General features: G+C 44.6%; 1 protein-coding gene across 1 annotated transcript in view; it reads left to right on the top strand.

Moving 5' to 3' along the window:
* Nucleotides 1–20495, top strand: part of ZNF423 (zinc finger protein 423) — a 182744-nt gene extending 162249 nt beyond the window's left edge. Inside the window, exons 7-8 of the mRNA XM_075715720.1 lie at nt 19773–19837; nt 20381–20495. Coding sequence (XP_075571835.1) covers nt 19773–19837; nt 20381–20495 — 180 coding nt within the window. The remainder of the gene's footprint in view (nt 1–19772; nt 19838–20380) is intronic.
* The last annotated feature ends 3166 nt before the right edge of the window (nt 20496–23661 follow it).

The following is a 23661-nucleotide window of genomic DNA, read 5'->3' on the forward strand; positions in this document are numbered from 1 at the left end:
GCATTACAGATATGTTTGTGAGGTCCTGTGTAAAATGTCATTAACTGCTTGGTCCGGGGACTAGTCAACATATTGATTGCCAGTAATGCATGCAAAGGGAATAAAAGCTGCATTCCCAAGATATTAAGACAGAATCAAGACTCGCATATGAAAAATGTATATTTTATTTTTGTTAACTGATAGCCCTGTGGCACAGCTAGTTTCTCAGCTCCTACCTGACCCAGCTCTGAAAGGCTGCAGGATTTGAGTATAGTCTGTTTATTTCTTTGTGTTAACTCTGCTCACAAACCCAGTATATTCATTGTATTAGGAGTGTTCAGAACATATTATTAACCTATGTTTGAGGAGGGAGGGCTCACAATGAAAACTTCATTATCAGATTTAGAGCTACATACCATTCCTTTATTGACCTGCCTGGTGTAATCAATGCAGCAGCCACACAGGTTTGAAATCATGTTCCCTGACTGTAGACCGTGCGTCATGCATCTAGTGCTGATTGTGCATTATCTTTTAAATGACACTGCCTAAATAAGTATGGATTTGTCTACCACAAATAGCCTTTCTTTCGATTTGAAGATGGTAAACCTTTCGCTTTTTTTATTGATATTCAGGATGACCTAAAAATAGAACTGTAATGAAGTGCACAAGAAGCGGCCATTGTTAAAATGCCGAGGAGTGTGTCTGAGCACAGAGTGGCCTGTGTATGCTTTCACATTTTCATGCTTTCCCAGTTAGGTTTAGCGGACAAGCTTTTTGTCAGTGCTGCCGTTCTGTTTGTAGGGCTCCATCCATCCTCTTCCATAAAGTCATTATTTGACTTGAGAATAATATCCAGGACTGCAAAGGTCATTCCTTCTTAAGGCCAGGAAAACTTCCGTGTATGGCAAAGTAAAAAGCCGTTGAATTTTATGTTTGGCGATGTTCAATTGTCTAAAAGCAAAGTAGTTTCAACTGTCAAGTCACTTGTTATTATCTGACTATAACGCTCTATCCCCCGATAAGCTTTTCGGGTCTTTGCACAGTACTTCTGGGTTTTGATTCTGAAATATTCAGCGTCACAGACTGGGGTGTGTTCAGACAGCTAGTGTTATGCTAAACAAGTTATTTTGCAATTTCGTCAGTCGATTGTATTTAATTTCACCAGGGCTCCTTCCAGGTGCGCGGCAGCTATGATGCTTCTGCCGCCTCTGTAACCTTCTGGCACGTTAAAGCCTGACTGTCACTGCGCGGAGTTTCCTCGCAGCCCGCCCGCCACAATATCGCAGAGAACTTTGGCCATGATTTAGGAACTCAGCAGTGCTTCTGACACCTGGTGGTCACTTTTTGGGAGTGCACAGTCCAGAAATGCTCCTGCCTGCCAATGGGGTCACCGCTGCCTGCCCGCCTGGCCCCGCGCATTGCAGGCCGCCCGTTAGCTCTTTCCACAGACGGTTTTCATCAGGGAGATGTCATCTCTGGATAAAGCGGAGGATCATTCTTTTCCCTGATCAAGATGTAACTGTGGATATTGTAGAAGGACAGATGATTTATGAAAAGTTAAAATATCTTGCTTTATTTTAAAGCTTCATCATTGTAAATAAATAATTAGATTGAAAATTCATTTCGTGTTTAAAAACTTATTCTTCAAGCTGGCGGACTTGCCTGGCTCTGTTATTAGGCAGATGAAAACTAGTAAAATTGCCTAGGCTTGAAATAATGGAAACGAATTTTTATATTTGGGGATGCTGGAGACCCAGCTTAAGAAAAGCTCGCCATGAAGCACATCTCTAGTTGCTCAAGTAGTTGAATAATCACACAAATAAAGCTGAGCTTATAGGTAGGGCTGGGTTTCAGTCAGCACACAAAATGTAGGTGAATTGGTACTGCTGTAAAAATACGCTTCCAAGGTTGGCTTCACGATTTATTGGCTCCTGCACAAAATGGCAAGACAGGTCAGCATCCTCTGAAGCGAGATACTGTGATGACATGAGGCTATTACAAATCTACCAAAAGGAAAAAAGGGAACAAAAAAGACTCTAAACTGCTGAAAGAAATGTGTAGAGCAAAGTCTATTCTTTAAAGAGATTTAACTTCTGGGTTACACGTCCAGCCTTTTTTCTGCTGGGTATATTACCCTGCTGCCTGAACTGGCGGTTCAGCTGTTATTGCCGAAGTATTTCTTGGACTGGAAGTGTGTGTCACAATCTGGTGTCTCTTGCTGCCAGTGCCTGCACCCGGTACTAGTGAGAATAAAAGAGTAAAATATGGCAAGGGTTCCCCCTGCGATTCAGATTTCTTTTTTTTTTTTTTTAATTGTTACAGTTAAGGGAATCCCTAAAGGCAGTTTTTGCCCGTGAAGTGTTACCACTTTCTTTATATGTATTGAAAGGAAAAAAAAAAAAAAGAAACCCTCATGGCTGTACTTGGCTTGTAGCATTTTTTTTCTAAGTTCATGCCAGCATTAACAGATCTGTCAGAACAAAGCAAATGTGTCATATTGGCAGCTGTTACTTATGAGTACTTTTTCTTTATTGCATTTTGTTTTGTAATAATTGAGAAGCTTTTATGTCGAGCTCTGCATAAATGGTACTGAGTAGGAGGGTATGGGCATGCTTTCTATTATTCTGCCCCTCATGCATGTCTCCTTTTTTCGTCTTTCCAGAACCACACATTGAGCCAGCACGCACAGTGAGCCACTGGCACTACAGGACACCTCTCTGCAGAAGACTTGACGGTGGCACAGTGGGGAGGACCATTTGAACATTACATCCAATCAAAGTGTCATTTGCAACCCAGATGTAAAACTCTAATGATTTGGCCATGAGGCGCTGCTATTATAAGCAGCTGGAAATGAATATTAATGGAAGAGATTAAAAGTATTCCATGCTCAGTATTTTTTATTGTCCTGCTTCAGCTAGTGTACTTTAGAGCTTCTGCTTCTGACTGAATTTATAGTGTTAGATAAATCTGCTTTGATGCTGTTGCCCTTTGTTGCTTCTTGTATTATATTGATAGTTAAAGATTAGGTGTGATTTTTTTCTTTTTTGTTAACTGCTTTTTAATTGCAATTTTAGGTAACTGTGCATTGTGATGTGATTGCTTGGCTATTGTCTGAATATTTCTTTTTAATTTTTTAATTAAAGACTAATGCTTTGATTGGATTTGCCAGTTCACCGGACAGTGATTAAAACTATGTAATGAATATAATCGGTTTCAGTGCAACTGGATGGTCTGCTTTATAAATGTGACTTAATCTGATTGCAATAACTAGTACAGTTCAATAAAGGGAATACATGAGCTTAGCGTCAGCGGTTGTCTGTCTGTCAGTACACGCTGCATCACCACTGCCGGCTGATGCGTGTAAATCACAAAGTGATGGCTCACCGGACGGCAGAGAGCGTTCGGCACTGCAGGAGGAAGGAAGATTGGGAGAAAGCGAAAGCCATGCTCCTGTGTCTAGTGGTGTGCTCGCTCCTGGATGGCACCTCCCAGGCTCCCGTGGTAGGCTGAGGTGAGGTAAGAACATCTACCATGAATCTGGGCATGGAAAGGCGTTGCTAGCTTATAAGACTCTTTAACTTTTACTCAAGTCAACAAGAATGTAGGGGACCTGGTCTATAACTGCCTTGACCCTATCTCTGTGCTTCTTTGTTTCAATACAAGAAAATAGCTTTCTGGATTGTATACAAATGCGCAAATATTAGATCAGGCCTCGGGGACCCTGGTAGGAGACTGTATATTTCAAGCACGTGGACTTCTAGGCCCACAGGTATTGTAGCTCTATGTAACTGCCATACTTCTGACACTTGAAACTGCCATCATGCAGCCTAACAGAGCTAATTAGCAGGCTTTTTTTTTTTTTTTTTTAAACATATCATATGGTAATGAGGTAAGTTATATCTCCAGTCAGAGAAAGTCATTTTAAGGACCATGGACACGTTTGGAAAGTTAGTGAGATGCAGTTCTCATGGTATCTCCTGCTTGAATGAATCACAATCATCATGAAAGATGTTTAGCAGTTGTGACAGCTGAAATGATGTGGTTACCCATTCCCACGATGTACAAGGCTTTGCAAGACTGTGGCATAGGAACATGCACAGTTAGAGCCTTTCAAAATCGCTGCGCTGAACCAGAGCACAACTGGTTGTCATTGTACTGTATCTGGGCTTGGAGCATGTAAGCGATATTTTGCAGGAAAAATGTTTTCAAGGACGCGTAGTTGATGCCCAAATTATTTATATAGTGAGTTTACTAACAAGTGCAAGGGCACAGCTTGTTGACACTGCAGACGACGTTTTCAACAACATTTAGCTTCCTGCTGATGTTGATAGTCATGTTGCACATACATAGCTCCTTCAAGACAGTGGGGCATACCACATGTGAGGGAAGGCTACTGGGCATAACCGAGATAGGGTCGTTCTACAGCAAGAAGCACCAGAGCAGGTGCAAGTTCTAGCTTGAGAAAAGTTTCAACTTTCTCAAAGAAATGAAGTAATGTCCCATGTGGGGCATTTTTTTATTCTGCCAGTTACTCTGCTGAAATAGCATTGCATGGACAGTCAGAAAGAGGTTAGGCTCAAAATTTTGATTTGTGGTAAGTTTATGAACCCTAATATAACAAAACTAGGAACAACTTTTCTTAATTCCAGAGAGAACAATTCTGTTTTCATCTAGGTAATTCTTAGCTCACTGTTTATGCAACAAAATCATTGTACTAAAATCCATTTCTAGAAAAAGTGTTAGCTTTCTACCTGATCATTTCTCCATAAGCCACGCCACAGATGTTTATGGGCTGAAAAATTAGCTAATGAAATCACCAATTCATTATTCTCATTCATAATGTATGCATACTCCGAACTCACAGGCAACTTTTTAAGATGGGAAATGGAGAAGTGTCTTGCAGTACAGGCTCACAGACATGCCCTTGCAAGAAAAGCTGGGTGGGAGCATACATCAGCTGCTCTGGTAACAGCTCCTGTGCCATCTTCTCCGTGCTAAAAGCAAGGCAGCAGGTTCTCCCAATGGAGATACTGAAAAGGGAGGCTCTTTGCCTGACACTGGGTTTGGAATCAAGCTTGATCACTTCTGGGCAGGCCTTCAGAAATGAAAAGGAAGATGCAGGTTTCTATCTTCAGGAAAAGGTTCTGTTTTGGGAATCCCAAGAGTTAACTGATGTTTCCACACAACTCTGAGAGCTGCTTTAGTAGTGCTGTAGTGAAGCACATGCCTTTGTCTCAGCATCCCCCCGCTGACTAGTTAAAACTAGGTGTATATTCACTGTGCTGCGATGGGGAACTCCCCGTGTGGGGATCCTGTTCTGAGCTGCATAATTTTCCCCACCCGTACTGGAAATGTGGGCACGGGGCCAGGGTGCTGGGGTCCACGCTCAGCCTGGCACTGCCAGTGGCAGTGGCGTGTAAGCTGCGTGTTGCATCTGCCTTGAACCCTGACCAGACCATGGGCAGGGGTGGAGGAAAGGAACAGCTGGGTTTTCCACCCTACCTTTAAAAGGTAGGGGACCCCAAAGCGCGAGAATGAGGGCTGTGGTCCCGCTCCATCTTCTTCACCCCTTCTGGTATATGAGCTTCATTCCTGAGCAGGACAAGTCAGACTAGAGAGAGGGGCTGGACTGTGCCCCCCAGGCTGGGAAAAAAATTGAGCTGTGGTCCTCTTCTGCAGGTGCTCCAGTATCTTACAGTACTTGGGTAATATTTGAACACTAATGGACAAATGCTGCTTTTTAATTTTCTTTTCTAAGACAATATGTACAAAAGCACAGGGACGTGTGCCGTGAATCTGCTGGGTTGCTTTGTGGTATTTTTGGTATAACCAGGCTCATACAAACAGTCACTGTTACAGTCACAGCACACACCACAGCAAGGGATGGTGCTGTCTTGATCTCTGCTTTCTTAGGGGCCAAAGAAACCCAGTTCGGGTGTGGGGGTGAAAGCTACTGCAAGGAAGCAGAGGGAGAGCTGTCCGCTCTCCGCTCCTGCCATGGAGCTGCATCTGCGACGCGCCGGACGCCTGCAGCTCCCGGAGTTGGTCCTTAGCCTCTGCCAGGGTGCAGGGCTGTTGCCCGATGCTTTTTTCCAAGGCCTGAGCCTCCCCAGGCAGGGCTGCGCCAGCCAGAGCGCCGGGTGGCAGAGCTCTGCAGCGCAACGTGGGGCCTTTGTCTGGTGGTTCCCGTGCGACTGTTTTTTCTGTGCCGCCTGTCTCACTTGGGAGCCGGGGCAGAGCAGCCCTGCACTGGTACAAAACACAGCTTTGCTGGCATAGCTGCAGTCACACCAGGGAGTGCTTCGCCTGCATAGTATATAGCTCCTGTATCCTTTAAAAGCTCCTGGGGAAAACAGAGCCTAACTGCAGGTGGAGAAAGATAATATCACAGCTTCTGGTACATGTTTGTGGTTTCACCCCCTTTTTCTTAGTAGCCAAGAAGTGCTACAGAAGGCATTTGGAAAACAGTCAGAAACGTTGGCTCCAAAGGCACCTATATTTCAACAGCTACAACACGTTGAAAATGGGATGGAGAGCCTTTCAGTAATCCCCGTAATGTTTCCCTGCCTATCTGTGTAACTCGCAGCTCCTGTGCGGCGGTGTTGCAGACACGGGCTGGCATAGGCTGCTCCAGGCGTGGGCGATGCAGATGACTCACAGGTAAGTGCAAACCAGAATTGCCAAAACTCTTGCTGAGGATGGGCTTTAGGGAAAAAGTCACTTTATGATGTGAGTGGCATTAGGGCCAGTAGAGTGTTGAAACCCATGACAAAAGTTTTAAATGTGTAAAGAAATGTTGTATAGGCAATTTAATATCTTCAAGTTTAGGCAAATACTGAAATATAAATTCATATTAACAAAAGATTAACAAAGGACTTGTATTTGCAGCAGTCCAGTCTATTAGTCCTTACGCATGGAATGATCTTTGCATTTAGCTTTGCTACTTACCCACACATCCCGAAAGCATTGAAATATTTAGTCAAGAAGTAGCAACCAGTACCTACAGGTGATATATTGTCTAAGTAGTCAGCTTTACACATTGTTTTATTCAATGCTTCTGTAGATACTTGTCCAATCTATCACCTTCAGCAAGGGATCACTGCCTTCGGGCAGGTGCCTTAGAGTTTTGGAAAAAGCAAGTGCTTAGCCCGTTGCCTCCAAAGAAAGAGAGAGAAAAGAAGTCGGGGGGCCATTTGAGGGAGCGAGTGACTGGTCACTGTGCTGGAGCATCTTTGAGTGGGGTGGGGAAGGTCACCCCACTGAGCAGCAGCTCAGAGGGAATATGAAAGGGAGAAATCAGAGGGGTGAGGAGGCTGAGGGGGATGTCCCTCCACAACCTCCGTGGCCTCCAGAGGAGTTAATGGAAAATCCACCCGTTGGCAGCCATTTCCATTGCAGTGAATCCGCACATCCCATGTCCCAAGCGCACATCTCACTTTCTCCTCCCAATGTCTAAGAGCAGATTGGGTTTTGGTGTGTTTGTCGGGCTTTTAACACGTGTAAATCACACGCTGGTATGGGCCGTGAAGGGTTTTCCCCTGATCTCTGTAAGCGGTCTCCACGTTTTGGCCCACGCCATAAAGCAGTGAGGTTTCTGCAGTCCCCTCTTTACCACCCCAGAACAGCTGACCAGCTTTAGCTGCGTTTGGCAGAGGTGCAGAGGTCTGGGGGTACCGTATCCCTGCGGCACGCTGGCAGTAGTTAGCCAGGATAAGAACAACACCTTGCAAGCGCTCTCACGGGTGAACGCGTGGGAGCTCAACACACGCGTGACCACAGAAACCCAGGCGGCGGGAGCTGCAGCAGCCACCGGGCTTCGGAGCTGATGGGAGCGTGACTTGTTCTTCATCGCTTTGTCTTTTTAGTTTTCTCCCCGTTTTTGCCTCTTGTGAAATTGTTTGTTCTCAGTTTCACCCGTCTTCATGAAATTGCTCTCATCCTCACAACTTTAAGATCCCTCTTCGGCAAATGGCAGCCAGGGCTTGCCTGTTGATCTGTTAATCTGTGAATTATTGCTGCTTTCCTGAGGTTTAGCAGACGAGGTGATGGAGGGAGACTGCCCGCCTGCAGAAGGTGTGCGAAGGAGAAACACCGAGCACCCCAAGAGAAAGACAAGCTAATTTGCATCACCTGCAAGATTGCTAACGAAGTGCGATCTTCACTGCCCTCATAACAAGCTGCAATTTAACCACGTGAGACTGGCCTTTTCTGAGGAAAAAAGCGCAGCACTCCCCCCATGTCCTCGGGGGGCCCGGCCCCTCGTTTGGGCGGGGGGCGCGGCAGGGAAGGGCCCCGCAGCTCCGGCCGCTCTGCCCGTCCCGCCGGCTGCTCCTGCCCGAGCCGGCGGCGCGCTGCCCCGCTGCTCTGGGCGGCCGTCCCCGTCCGTCTGCCGTCCATCCCCGGCCATCTGCGCCCCCGCCGCAGGCGGCCGCTCCGCCACGCAGCGCCGCTCGCCCGGCCCGCGGCCCCGCAGCCCCCGCCGGCGGGGGGGACGGAGCGGGCCCGGGCCTGCTGCGGGGCTGCGCTGCCTCAGCGGGCCGGGGGGCGCGGGGCTGTGGCCGCGACCACAAAGGGCTGAGCTCTGTCGCGACATGATTCCATGACACGATCCTTGCCGCTGCGCGGGGAGCTGGGTGCCCGCCTGAGCCGTGCGGGGGCTCCTCGGCCTCCCCGCGGGCTGCCGGGCCGCCCCGCGCTCCCTGTGGCGCCCGCGGCCTCCTCTCGCAGCGGGCAGGCTGATGGGCTGCTCTCTGGGCATTGGTTTAAAATCAAAACCCGTTTGTTTTGTTTGTTTCCCGAAGCAGGTTAGTTTTCCGCTGGATGAGAGAGCCGAGCTGAGCGCAGGGCGGGCCGGCAGCCGGGCAGAGGCGCGGGGCGCCGGGCGGGGGTCTCGGCCCCCTCGGCCCCCGCAGCCTTGCCGCCCGGGGTTTCTGCCACCTCGTTTCTCTGTGGATTTCGCAAGCTGCCCTGTGAGAAACGTCACGCTTCGAGCCTGCTTCTGAGGGCTTTAGCGACATCAAAGCCCCCAGGTAAAGAAATGTCACAAAAGCATTTTCCCTATTCCGCCCATACCTGTTTTTTACTACTTTGTATTTATAGCACAGTGGTGTCAACCCGCTCCAGCAGGTTGGAGAGCCGATGCGGAGTTATTTACTGAATTGTGGGAGAACGTACAGACTAGGTTTTCTGGATTTTGCTTCTCCTGACGTTCCCAAACGTGTGTTGGCGTTTAAAGCCCTGTGCAGCACAGACAGTATCCTCAGGAAGCAGGGACTAGAGAGCTAGTGCATTGCGGGACTCCTCCGTGGGTGAGAAATCCTGCTAAAAGAGGCATAGCTGTTTGAAAATATCTTTAGCCCCAAAATCTTTTAGTACCACCTAAAATCTTGCTTTGAACTTAAAAAAAAAAAAAATATTTATCTATGTCTTCAGTTTTACGTGACTGGAAGAGGTATCTGGCCCCCAGCGTGATCCTTCCCTCACAATAAACGAGCGAGCAAATGAGCCCTCCAAGCTGCGTGTGCCGAAGCTGTGTCCCTGAGGTGCTGGGCTTTTCTTTACCCAGCCTTTAATTTAAAGGGGAGGCAGAGAGAAAGAACATCTTTTCTCCTGGTTGAAAGCAATGCAATAAATAAGAGCATCATCTTCCTCTTCCAGTTGCAATTTATAGGCACTGTTCCTCAAGAAATTGGCTTCTATGCATGAAAGCTATAAAATATACATGCCATTTGCAAAAGATACAGCATCTACTGTACATTTTCTGGTTTATTCACAAAGTATGTCAGTGCAAGTCTGTTGCAGACAGAGGGTTAAGGAAGTGTGCAAATGAGCTCAGCTAATGCTTTTGTAACGGCGCTAAAGAAATGGTCAAGAGCTTCCATTAGCCTCATGTAGCAGAAACAATTTGGGTTGCTAATGGGGAACAACAGAGTTTCACCCAAAGTAGGACCCAGCAACATTTTTCTTCATGAGGGCTCTTGTGGCTTAAGACTTGATCAAGTGCTGCATAATTCCTAATAAATATGCAACACATTATATTACAGTGTATATCCTCAATGCTAAAACACTCAAACCTGGAAGATGAGGCCTCAGCTGAAAGCAGAATGAGGTGTGGTGTACAGGCAGTGGAAAAAGGAGTGGATAGACTAAAAGGAGAAGGTGGGCAACACCCGACTGTGGCACGGTGAGTGGCTGCAGCACATGAGCTTCATTAGTTTTGCCTCTCTCGCTGTAACTGGCCTGATAATTCCTGTGATGGTGGTAAGAGCAATTGTGTTTAAATAAAATCCGGCCTAAATGAAGTTCAGCATTGAAGCTGAGGGTGTGTGCGGGTGCAAGCACAGGGCCAGTGCCAAGCAGGGCCAGGGAGGCTCTCTGCTGAGCGAAGCCATGTATGTGATTTCCTGGCTGTTGTAGGTTGGTACCAGCTGTTCCCATCACTAGATAAACCTGGGGTTTTGATGACGGCCCTCTGCCATGTATGCTTCTCATCTGCTCCCTGGCTAGTTGGATTACTTTTTTCAAATTCCACATCTTTCTTTTTGCTTTTTCTACTTTTCCCTCCCTTGACCCTCCCTAACACCCCCAGCAGTGGCACTGGCACGGGCCAGCAGATTTAGTTTGCCAGTGCTCGTATGGCGGCTGTGTGGTAACAGTGCATCTGACGCAGAAGAGTCTGCATGTTTTGGTGTGGTTTGAGACAGGTTGTCTGACAGTGGGCAGGGGCACAGGAGGAATGGGAAGTTCTCCACTTGTAAAGTTTTTTTAAGGCTGAAAATTGGATATTTGATGAAAGGACATAAGAAAAGAGGAAGCTGAGATACCTGGCACCCCACTTGGGAGGGGAGGCAACCTTTGCTGGTAGATAAGATATGTTTTGTACTAGCAAAGAGGAACGCTAACTCCCCTTCTCTTACTGAGGGGTTTAGCATCCTAAGAGAGCATAAAATGCAAATTAAGTCCAGAGTCATCCCTGCCCTCCATTCTTCATTTTGCAGAGTAATTCCAGTTATTGATACATTACATCAAAGAATACACCAACCTTCTGTGCTTTCTGGGAACTGCCAGAAAAGTGCATCTTCTTTCATGTTGCACTGCAAATACGTACACAACTATTTCCCTTGACTTCAAGGAGTTAAATGTTCACATATGTAAGACACGCTAGGATCAGAGCCTTAGGTAATCTAATGATACTGGATATCTTGACTGTGCATCATTAGCTCAATGATGCACCAAGCTCAGGGAGAGGGGGGAAAAAAAAAAAAGCAAACCAAACCAACCCCTGAACCCTGAAATATATTTGTGTGTGAGAGAGAAATCTGGAGGGAAGGCAGAGGAAAACACAGTCAATATGTCTACAGTTCATTTAAGATGCTGAAAACTGTTGGTTTTGGTTTTGGGTTTTTTTTGTTTGTTTGTTTGTTTTTTGTCAAATATGTTATCGGGAATAGAAACACAAAATGAGAGAAGAACCAGTGAGGAATCCAGAATACCCCCATGGCATGTGAATCCCCACTGGAACAAATGGAGAAGTAGTAGGTGCTGGAAAATATATATTCAAGGCAATACAGACACATGTAAGCACCAGAACTGCAAATTGGACCTGAAAAACGGACTCTTTCTTTGCAGGGCTGTGTGTTGTTCCTTTTCCGAGACCTATCGGTGCATCCTATTCAGCCCGAGCTCCCCAGCTCAGCTCTATGTTACTTTGCCCATAAGGGTGTTGAACAAACATTTTGTATCCAAGAGAGACTCATTAATGTCTTTCAAACCGGATGCAAGTTTCTCATTATTCTTCTGCATAGGTCTAGTAATGGGAGCCTCCTCTAGAGATGCCCTACACAGATGTCTTTAGGCAATGTTGATGGCATGAAGCAGGAATTGTTTTCACTGAAAGATTTATAACCTTATAGCCTTTCCAAGCCTAGGCAGTGCATGTGGACTGAGAACCAGCAGCAAGGGTTTTCTGACTTCTGCACTATTTGCTAATACTGACTAGCCTGGAGAAATCATTTTGGTCTAAATTTTTGCCATTCTGGGTCCTCAGTATGAGGAATGAAATGTCAGGAGGTTTTCAAAGGTACGGAATGTTTCTGACTCCTATTTGAATTGAAGCTGCAGGTTTTGAGTCCTTATTAAAAAAAAAAAAAAAAACCAACCCAAAACCAACCCTAAAAACCCCAAGCCCATGGATCTTAATTTAGGGCTCCCCAAATCAGAAGCCACTTTGAAAGACATGCAGAAGCACAGAACAGCCAATAGATTTCCATATCCTGCAGGGTTTTGGCATGAATCCCCTTCTTTGGTTCCAGGCAGAAAAATACAAAGAGATGTCTGTGAATAGGACCTCACTGGGTGTCCAACCCTCTGAGTGAAATTTCCTGTGCAGAGGATGGTCTCGGCCTACATTTTCTAGTTATTATATAGAATTTGTTTCCTGCTAAGCTAGAAAAAAAAGTATAAAAATATAAAACCTTCAGTGAATTCCCACCTTAGAGAGCTACTTCAAGCTGTACAGGCAGAATTTGTACTGGCAGAATTGACATTGAATAGGGTAGTTCAAGAGAGACACCAAAGTTCAGCAGAGACATCCTTTAAAAATGATTTGTCTTGTCTGCAATGTTTTGTAAGTTGATCCAAATCAGATTTTGGAGTAATACCATTAAAGTCAACAACCAACACCCAGGATGAATCTAGCTCTTAAAGTGCCATTCAGGCTCCTTGAGAGACACGCATCCCAATGACTCCTTTAGCAGTCATTAAACCAATTATCATCCCAGTCTATTTCCAACAATTATCATCATAGACTTTTTGGGTTTAATCAGCTTTTTAATTGACCCGTGAGTAAGACAGGAGATACAAAAATCTCCCCTGATACCTCAGGTGTAACTATTACACACTTAGCATTGCTGTGCACATTAAGTAATTTATACCATAATACTGATCTGAGGCTAGGATACGCACAACGATATTCCTATAAATTAAGGATAAAAACAAATGAAAGACAATAAAGGAGAAGAAGAAGTAGTAAGCCATAAATAGAATGTCACCACGACTGGTGACATTGCTTCTGGGACTTCCTTGGCCAGCAAACTTTGGAGCTGGAAAAAGATTTTTTTTTTTTTTTTTTCTAAAACTGTATGCAACACACAGAATAAACTGTGACACAAAAAGTTTTGACCATCTCTTAAGTGCTACAATTATTGAATTGAGTTGCAGAAATGTCTTCAGACAATTGCTTAGGATTTTAAAAAGAAATCAGCCGTTTAGGCATAAGTCCCTCCTGCAAGCAACTAACTTTTTTAATACCACTTGCCTTGGTACTGCACTGCAAAGTGGCCTGAATGCAGCAATTTGCGGGATTTGGCACTGTAAGCCCCGCAAGCACTTAGCAAAAGCAATTGTGTAGCTCTATTGAAAATCCCGCATATCATGCTGTGGGGAGCCAGCACTTTTTATCTGTCGGCACTGTTGGTGACAAATATTAAAATAAAAAGTATGACACTATAGGTGCTTCAAAATTCAAACTGCAAGTTTCCTACTGTGGGACTTCTAACCATGTAATAAAGTGCAGGGAAGAAAGCAGAGTTCAGACCCCATGCTGTAATAAAGGCAAGGAAATCTTAAGTGTTCAAATACATAATTCATTCTCTTCTGAGACTTTCTACCAGGTTGCTACCAGTAAAGATTTTAATTTGTGCCTAGATGATACAACCTTTAATTTCTCTTTTACCTCCAGAGACAGCTGGGAGAGTGCTGGGGCAGACCTGCTCTTTGCGGTGGGTGAAAGCAAATGGTCACGACAGCTCAGAGAGCTCCTCTGCAGCTGGCGAGGGTGCGATGGCCCCACAGGGCCAGCCCGGGCAGAGGAGAAGGAAACCCCCATCTTCTGCTTGCTGCGAAAGTGCCTGCAAGAAAGTCACCACAACAGTCGGTGAGTTTGGTTTGTTTTAAATAGAAATACTTTGCACCTTAAACAATACCTTACTCCAAGGATCTCAAAGCATGTAGCAAACACTGGCTGAGCCTCAGCTTTCTGTGGGGAGGCAAGTCCCTGTTCCCACTTCTCATTTTGCTGTATTTCCTGCCGACTTGAAGTCTCTACTGCCATTTTGGTACGCAGCTTTCAAAAATAGAATACGAAACACATGGCTTTAAAATTTTCTTATTAGCTATGATTTTGAGCATTGATTGCTTTGTTGTGTAACTATTTTTAACTGTACTTTAATAATATTTTATGTAAACAGCAGCACAGTAATCACAAGGAAGAAGAAACTAATGAGAGATTAACACCTTTGTGTGGGGGTGGGTACATATTGCATCTGCATAAGTGACAAGTTACTGAGAAGTTATTGAGCATTTAAATGAGCAAATGTATCCCTGTTAAAAGTCCAGTGAAATCACTGCATTTCCATCAGGGATAAATTTGGCTCAACTGTGAGAAGAATGCATGCATCTCACTCTGCAGTGGTCATTTAACCTAAATTATATACATTGATCTGTGTGCCCCCCTGGTGTTAGCATACAAAATTGACCGGATTACATATTCAGAAGTAAAGCTACAGCAAAATTGGCTTTGACCTATTTACATTTTGTAATCCAGCCTCTTCAGTCTAGTTATTTTCTTTCTAAACCCTGATCTTTTTTCATTCCTACTCAAATACCTTCTTAGGGACTGACATCCATCTCATCCCAAAATGTGATGCTTGGTACAGCGCTTGGCATTCAGTGCTTTAGAGACTGTTGCCTTAGATGTGGCTTGGTCCTCCCACATGTGGCTATTCTGGCAGCAACGCTTGAAATCATGGGATCTGTGCACCTTTGCTATCTTTTCTAGGAGGAAGCCTAGGAAAAGTTTGCATATTCAGTCTTTAAAACATTTTTATTTTATTTTAATAATTATTTTTTTTACAAAACAGTGCTAGAAGCCAGCACCATGTCCTGCCCCTTGGTCTTTACTGGTGTTATGGTTTTCCTCTTGCCAATCCCCTTTTCTACCCATGCTTATAATATGTTTAGTTTGGTCTCTACCCACACTTATTTAGAATATCCCTTAATTTGATGCCATCTGGGGGGTGCCTTACTGTGGCATTTAGCTTTTCAAGTCATGCTGTTGCATTAGTGATGATCTGAAGATATGAGGCAGAGTTTACAAGGAAGAACCAACATCTGTAAGTGAAGTGATAATAAAAAAAAATTTTAAAAGGACAAACTTTCAGGCATTAAACCTATCTCCTGGGTTTTCTTCACAGTAATTAACAAAGCTTTCAAACCCTGTCGCCCTCCTTGTGTAACACTAATCTCTGCAGCTCCCCCGGCCTGTTTATGGAGCCAGTGTCCTTTGCTGCATCAAGACTGCCATCCCTGTTTCTTAAGACAGTGCCCTGTCTGTATGTGCCACTGTGCAGCAGCTTCTGCAGTTCTGCTGCGCCAGTTCTGTTGTGCTGATTGCATGTGGCACCATCTTGCTGAAAAGAGCAGTTGTGTCAATCTGTTCTGCTTTGAGTAAGAAAAATTGTGCTCCCAGTGAACTTGCTGAGAAGGCTTCTATCGATGTCAGGGAAGCCGGGGCTTTGGACTGCAGGTATAGGCAGTGGCTGTGACAGAGGACATCGCGTTTCCATTTGGGTCTCCCACAGCAGAGGACAGTGCATCAGCAGCTAAAGCAAGGTCCCAGGGTGCAGGCTCCCTGTGCTTTTCCCCGCGGTAGCACAGCAGTGCTATCACACAGCGGAACGGGGCGCCGCCAAAGCAGGGTCTGGCCCTGTTAACAAACCTTCACTACAGCGACAGCTGCTCTGAGAAAGCGCAGGTCCTCAGATCCTGTGCCTAGGCTTGCTCTTTCAAGAAAATACTAACATTATTCCATGCTGCTTTTTAACAGCTCTTCAGGGTTGGGAGAGAGCTAGCTCTGATAACCTTAGTGCAGGAAAGACTAGTAATTAGAAGCATGAGCCTTGTGCAGCTGGGTTGAAATGCGTTAACACAAACAATTAAAAATAAAAAAAATGGAGCACCCTCTGCCTACTTCAGTTTAGGGGAAAGGTCTCTCTGACTCTACCTGCTCTGAGGCTACATTGAGGCTCTTTGACTCTGCTCTGAGACTTGCTGACGCTACTGATTCAACACTGTATCAAGACACTCCAACTGTGATCTGAGACCTGGAGCAGAGCGGGAGCATCTTGACACAGTGTCACAACAGTAGTCAGAGCGCATGGATGCAGCACTGAAAGGCTTTTGTCTCCCAAATGAAAAGGAGCTGGATTATTTTAATCTTTTTTTTTTTTTTTTTTTTTTTTTTTTTTTTTGTAATAATGGTAGCTTTCTCTTAAATAAAAAACCCCACAGTTTATTTGCAGGAAGAAAGGGTGACATGTTCCTCCCCCCCCGCCTTCTTATTTGATAAAGCAATGCGACAGACAATGGCTGCACTGTACAACGCACTTCACTAAAGCAAAGTTCTTTGGCTTTGGAGAAATTATTCCAACTTAGGAACCAAAAGGGGTTAATCCTTTCATGATAGTGCACATCAATCATGTGTATCTTTGTGCATGTTTGTGTTTGTTGTATGTTTTGGAATTATTTTTGTACAATAACATTCATTTAATCTGACTAATAATTTGGAACATAGTGTTGCTCACCTCTCTGCCCACAAAATTAAAGTTATGCTTTTGGTAAGAATACTTATGAATTCAGATATTTGAGTGTTGGCCAATATTCATCAACAAAAGAAATTAGTTCAGTTGTCAGAATGTGGCAATGCCTGCTGAGACAGGTTTCTTTTCTGCAGATGAGATGGTCTTAATGTTACATGGGCTGTGACTTTGTAACAGGTTAAACTCATGTATTTAAAAATGAGAATATAGTTTAATTTCTTTTTCCTTGCTGGGGTCACAGGTACCAAGGAACTAGCAAAACCATCTACTGGATGTTTTATAGATGGTGGTGGTTTTGCTGAATGTTAAATGAAAACAATCCATTAAAATAAAAAATGAAAATTCTTTTTGTTTCCTTTTCCTCTTGGGCCTTCCCAAAAGGAGGTCGACACCGACCCAGTTTGAAAAATACTTACCTAAGCCAATCACTGCCCAGCATGTATTCCCTTGAGCAACTTGAGTGGGCATGATGCCATCCGAACAGATGGGCATTACTGTAGGCAACCAAGAGACCATGCATGTGAATCAAGTATGGGTGTTTACAGCATCATTTCCCTGATGAGAATGTCAAAATGGCAGCCCAGTCCGAGCCTTTGGCTCAGTTCAGTTGCATTTCACTAATTCAGCTCTGAAATGGACAACTTCATGAAATAAATAATTAACATTAAGTTGGGTGGTCCTGATTTTACTTCATAGAATTGGGCAGAGTAAGTGGGTAATGGGCTCACAGAAAATAACGTGCCTGACTCCCATCTGTACCCTCATTGTAAAATGAGGGCAAAGAAGCCCCCACGTCTATGGTAAGTATAACATAACAAACAGGCAGGCATATGAGTACTACAGATGTACTCTGAACTGAAAGAAAGAAACCTTTTCACATTTTTTTTAGGAAGGCATCTTATTTCAGATCAAAATTAAAACAGTACAAAATGGGACTTACATGCATGATTTACTTGCATAATATACCAGTGCAAGGTCAGATCCTTAAAGTTACACATATTGAATTAGGATTTCATTGCTGTCCTGAAGAGAGACGCACATAAATGTTGCAACATTTTTGAGCCCAGCAGTCAGTGTAACTCCTGTATCTGTTGAATAAAGTGATTTCTACTGAATTATTGGAAATTCTCTACCATTCGTACAGTGAGGACTTTAAGTACAGAAATAAAGACTGGAATTTCAATACTAAACCAACAACTTTATCTACTTCAACAAAAAATATTATAATATATGCATCCTGGAAACTTGATTTAAAGTATGTGTCTGAAATGCTGTTATTATTTTTCTTCTGATGTTTGTATTTTCTTTGAGCTAACTTCCATGTGGTTGTGTAATACTAACTGCTTATGTAGCCTTCGGGTTTAGATTTGATAATCTACATAACTTTTTGTTTTCCTAAGTGACTGGCTAGTCAGCCTGAATTTGAAGAATTGGGATGCTGAACCATCAATATCAGGTATGAAATACTTGAATACATATTTCTTGCAGGAATAATGCACCATCTTATTGATAATAGCCAGAACTCCCTGTGTTTTAGATTTGAGGGGGTTTTGGGAAGTCTTTTTTTTTTTTTTTTTTTTTTGAACAATAATCTAATTTCTGCTTGGGAGATTTCTAGGAAGTACCTAGTGAGTTTTACATCTAGTCCTATCCCTTAGCTGGGGAATTAAGGCAAAAAAAGAGCAGCTTTTCAAAAACAGAAGATTAAAATGAAAATAAAAGTAGTGCTTCTCTAACACTTGGTTGGAACAAAGAGTATCTAGAGTGTGTCTTGTTCTGTATGCAAAATATTTCAATTTTTTCCTCTCTTATTTCAAGCTACCAAAATGAACCTTTTCATTTGTCTTCTATAATGTGTTATGATGGCTGTGACTTCTGCCATTACACTTGCTAAAATGCTCTGTTACCTTGTATTTCATTTTCTAGGGAGCGTAATGTTTATTTTCTTGCTCAATGTCATGGTAACAGAAACACTTCCTTTATATTATATCTAAGTTTGTGTTTTAAATACAAGTAGGGCAGGTTGGAGACTGCTGTATATCCCATGTGGAAAGACAGCACTAGCTTTCTGGGTGCCAGCACATACTCCCAGCTGTTGCTGTTGCTCTAGGGTCACAGCTGCATCTCACACTGAATCAGTTAAAAATGCAGTAGCTATGCTTGGGGACACAAGCTCAAATTTTCAGGGCCTGATTATTCTGTTAGTTTCATATGTGCAATTCCCACTGAAGTCAGCAGAAGTAGTACATGCAAACCTGACAGGCTAATTTGGAGCCCAGAACTGCAAAGGATGTAATCATACATTTGATTTCTGTGGGTACTCGAGGTCTAATTCTCACCCATCTCCATGATGTTAGGATTTACCAGAGCTTTTAAGGATTTGGATGGATCCAAAAATATTAGGTTACTTGTGATACTTTATTTTCAATGATCAGGGGAAGAAAAAAAGAGATCTGAAGTATATGAGCTCATGTTGGGCAAGCCCAGAAAGAAAAATGTGTTCTACAGTGCTCTGAAACTGAGCTAAGAGTAATACAATGTATGGCATATTATGTACGGAAAAGAAATGTGAGACCCTGAGAGATGAAGGCAAACTAATCAAACGAATAGCTAATGGCCTAGAAGGAGAACAGGGAACAACCTGCTTCTTACGGAGCCCACTCAGTTCTCAGTTCAGACGGCCAGCATACAGACTGTTGGGACTGGAGCCTACGGTCTTGATGATTTTATCCAAAAGGGGTCAAATTCAAGGCAAATTCTTTATGTCTATATATTTTATTCTTTTATCAGAAACGGACAATTTCTTCCACACAGGGAACAGAGCCAAGTATTGGGGCTGGACCACTACTGCCACGTTGGCACAGGCTTCTACAAAATTACGTATGTCTGCATTCCCGCAACACACCGGGAGTAATATTGCTGGTCTGGTTTGTCTGCTGACTGATCAGTATCTCGGGGCAAATAAAATTGTCAAGTAAAGTGGATTTGGCACCTGGATCATTAGTAGGTGATCTGAGAAGATGACCAGTAAGGTCTAAGCAAGCTGCCACTTGTTCCAATAAGCGAATGGAGATCAAAGGCATCTTTAATATGATGCTCCCAGTGTCAGTATTAACTCTCTTTCTCATCTGTTTTCAGATTAACAGGGCTGAGAAACCCGAGAAAGAAAGTGGAGGCTGGAGTGATGCTGATTACACTGGAAGGTATGGCAGTGGGTTGAACTAATGGAGAACAGAATTACAGACGTCCATAGGAATTCAAGGAAGCTTACAATAAAAAGGAAGGGCAGGCAGTGCAGTCTGCAAAATGGAGAACATGAAGGTTTGCTGTGCCCTCTCTCCTGAAGCCTACAGCTTTGGGAAATGGTGAAAATGTAGTCCTAGGAATCCTGAATTTCTCTGGCATCCCCAAATATGCTGATTAATACTTGCAGGAGGAGGTGAAAAGCACTGTTTCTGTTAGGAGCAACTGATGACCAGTTTTTAAACTATTTGTATTATTGTCCTGTGATGACAGCAGAGGACTATGCCATTGAAATAAAGTAGAAGTTTCTAGCCTGTAACACTGAAAAAAAATCAGTCCGAGGCCAAGGGTATTTAAGGTTCATGAGTAAAAAGGTACATGTAAGATGGACACAGTACAAAATGGCCCCAAGAGTGAGGGGTAAATGCTTACATTTACTTGAAGATGGTATTAATGTACATAGTACTTGAAGATTATATTAATTTTACATTTTCTGGGGTCAGGGAGAACTTGGATTTGCATTCATCTTTAGGGAAACACCTGGTCAGTCTCACCGTACCCTACGCGGCCTCGGAGGGGGCCTACCCGACGGGCCAGCGCTCAGCGGGAGGCTCTTGAGGGAGAGGGCCCCCGCGGGCGCTGGCCGGTTATCGGGCGCGGGTAACACTGGGCCACAGCTGCGGCCAGCGGCACGTCCCGCTTTCTGCCGCCTTTGGGAGGCCTGGGCCGGCGCTGCGGTCACCTCAGCCACGCGGTGGGCAGCCAAAAGCGCTGCCAGCCCCCCCATGACACCCCTCTCCTCAGGCAGTCCTGCCCCTGTCGCTGCCGGCCGCAGGCTTCTCTGCACTCCTGCTTGTGTGGGCTTGAGTAACGGGATCAATACCGGGCGGCGGGCGGTGGGCCGGGCTCCTCCTTGCCCCGCGGCCATGCCACCGCTCTCCCGCCCTGGGCGAGGCCGCCGCGCAGGCTGTGAGGGAGGGCCGGCATATGGCGGCGCCTGCAGAGAGGTGTCCCGGGGAGCAGAGCTTGGGGGCCGGATCTGTGGGTCTCAGTCCTGCAGTTTCCTCTCTCCAGAGCCCCGAAACCCACCATCCACCGCCTCCTGTCACAGCCGTGTCCAGGCTGGTAATGGCTGAAAGTCACTGCTGACCTGCTGGTGGTGGGAAGCAAGTTGCTGATTCCGGTCAGTTCCACAGCACGCTTGTTAGTCGTCACCCAAAGTCTTGCTTTAGCTGCTCCCCTGGCTGGGAGCGTTGAGCACTGAGCTGCGTGCAGCTTGAAGGATCATCTCCGTCCAAGCATCCACAAGTTATGGTTGAAGCTTCATGGTCGTGGTGGGGATGGGCTCGCCTTGACTGTAGCAGCGCTGCCTAAAGAGACCACGCTCACCTCAGTCGTGTGTTGTATTTGCTCTGTTTATGAGGGACTGATAAGTAATTTTAACATAAATAATAACAGATTTTATTTTTACTTTAGAACAGTTGTTATGTAGGAAAGCATCTAACAAGATGAGGTTCTGGCATCAAGTGCTTAAACATTAGAGTAGATGCTGTACATGTCAACTGTGTGGAAAAGAAAGCTGGTACTCGAAGAATACAGGATGATGCAGAGGAGGGGTTTGAAAGATGATGGTGGGGGCTCTTGGCTTAGGAGAGCAGAGGCATAAGCCAAGAGTGGAAAAGGTTGGAAAGAGAGCAATAAGGGATAGCTTGGTAGGGCCAGAGGTAGGATGGATGGGGAGTGAGATCACTGAACCTAGATTCAGAGATGATCACGGAAGTTTACTATCTTCACATAGTTTACACAGGACAGTTCTTAGCATTTTTTGTAATAATATTTTTAATGTTGAAAGAACTCAAGGTGAGCAGAGCAGACAGTCTGCATTATTAGGGAGAGCAGTAAATGAAGTACAGCAAAAAAGGACAGTCCTATGGATGGAGAATAAGTAGTCTGATTTTTAGCTTAGTGAACTGAATGTTCAGTAATGGTGGGATATCCAGAAAGAAGTGTCAGAGATGCAGAGATAGATAGGGAGAGGTGAGGTCAGGAATCAATAAATCTGCTGTATAATCTTGAGAAGGGTTAAGTTGCCTTAATAACTAGTACAGATGAAGGATAAAAATACAGAAAAATATGAGTGCTGCTGATGTGTACTGGGAGAAGAATGATGAAGGTTACCAGAGGAAAAAGCAGGGGTTCTGTCAAAATGCGAATGAGAGACTTGCTTTGGACAGAAATGAAGGGCATATGTTATAAAGACTGATTGAGGAAAATGAATCTGGTGAGGAGACCTCTTGGTATGGCCAAGAGGTGATCTTTTGAGGTAGAGTTTGTAGAAGTTTGTGTAGTCATGGGAGGGTAAAGGTTTAAAATGTGGAACACAGCCACAAAATAGCTTTTGTGGAGTTTGGCAGTTAGGTATTGAAAGCAGGTCCTAGTTGTGTGCTGGTATGTGTATGTATATATAATCGATGGGCTGAGGCCAACTGTATGAGGTTAGCAAGGCCAAGTGCCGGGTCCTGCACTTTGGTCACAACAACCCCATGCAACACTACAGGCTTGGGGTAGAGTGGCTGGAAAGCTGCCTGGCTGAAAAGGACCTGGGGGTGCTGGTTGACAGCTGGCTGAACATGAGCCAGCAGTGTGCCCAGGTGGCCAAGAAGGCCAACAGCATCCTGGCTTGCATCAGGAATAGTGTGGCCAGCAGGAGCAGGGAGGTGATTGTGCCCCTGTACTTGGCACTGGTGAGGCTGCATCTTGAATACTGTGTCCATTTTTGGGCCCCTCAATACAAGAAAGACATTGAGGTACTGGAACGTGTCCAGAGAAGGGCAACGAAGCTGGTGAAGGTCTTAAGAGGAGCGGCTGAGGGAACTGGGGTTGTTTAGCCTAGAGAAGAGGAGGCTGAGGAGAGACCTTATTGCTCTCTAAAACTACCTGAAAGGAGGTTGTAGGGAGGTGGGTGTTGGTCTCTTCTCCCAAGTAATTAGCAATAGGACAAGAGGAAATGGGCTCAAGCTGTGTCAGGGGAGATTTAGAGTGGATATTAGGAAAAATTTCTTCACGGAAGGGGTAGTCAAGCATTGGAACAGGCTGCCCAGAGAGGTGGTGGAGTCCCCATCCCTGGAAGCATTCAAAAAGCGGGTAGATGTGGCACTCTGGGACATGGTTTAGTAGGCATGGTGGTGTTGGGTTGATGGTTGGACTGATGATCTTAGAGGTCCTTTCCAATCTTAATGATTCCTAGTTTTTACTTTCATTATAAATAATCCAGCCACCAAGCCAGGAAACATGAAATTGCTACTCTACCCTTAATTGGTTTAGTGGTGGACTCAGTAATGTTAGTTTAATGGTTGGACTGGATGATCTTGAAGGTCTTTTCTGACCTAAACGATTCTATGATTTTATTTTTATATATATATATATATGTGTGTGTGTATATATATATATATTTATGCTGAGGCTGTCCCTGAGCATCCTGGGGGCAGTTCCACGTGAGCCCCTCTGCCCTGAAGTGGCGAGGCGGCAGTTCTGTGATGGGGGCTGCCCTCTGCGTGTGTCTTGTACTGTAGCTGTTCTGGCTTATCCGGTGAATTTAGGTTCCTGCTAGAGGCTTATTCCTACAGGGAGCAATATATGCAGCAGATGTTTGCAGTGACACAAAACAGCCTTTCAAAAGAGGCTGCATTTTTTCAGTCAATCCAAATATGTTCCTATGTGAGAATGGCAAAGCAAACCAACTGAAGATGTGTACAGGCTTGTAACGTGAATTTCTAGTGCATAT

The sequence above is a fragment of the Pelecanus crispus genome, chromosome 8 (genome assembly GCF_030463565.1).
Source record: "Pelecanus crispus isolate bPelCri1 chromosome 8, bPelCri1.pri, whole genome shotgun sequence".
In the NCBI taxonomy this organism is placed as follows: Eukaryota; Metazoa; Chordata; class Aves; order Pelecaniformes; family Pelecanidae; genus Pelecanus; species Pelecanus crispus.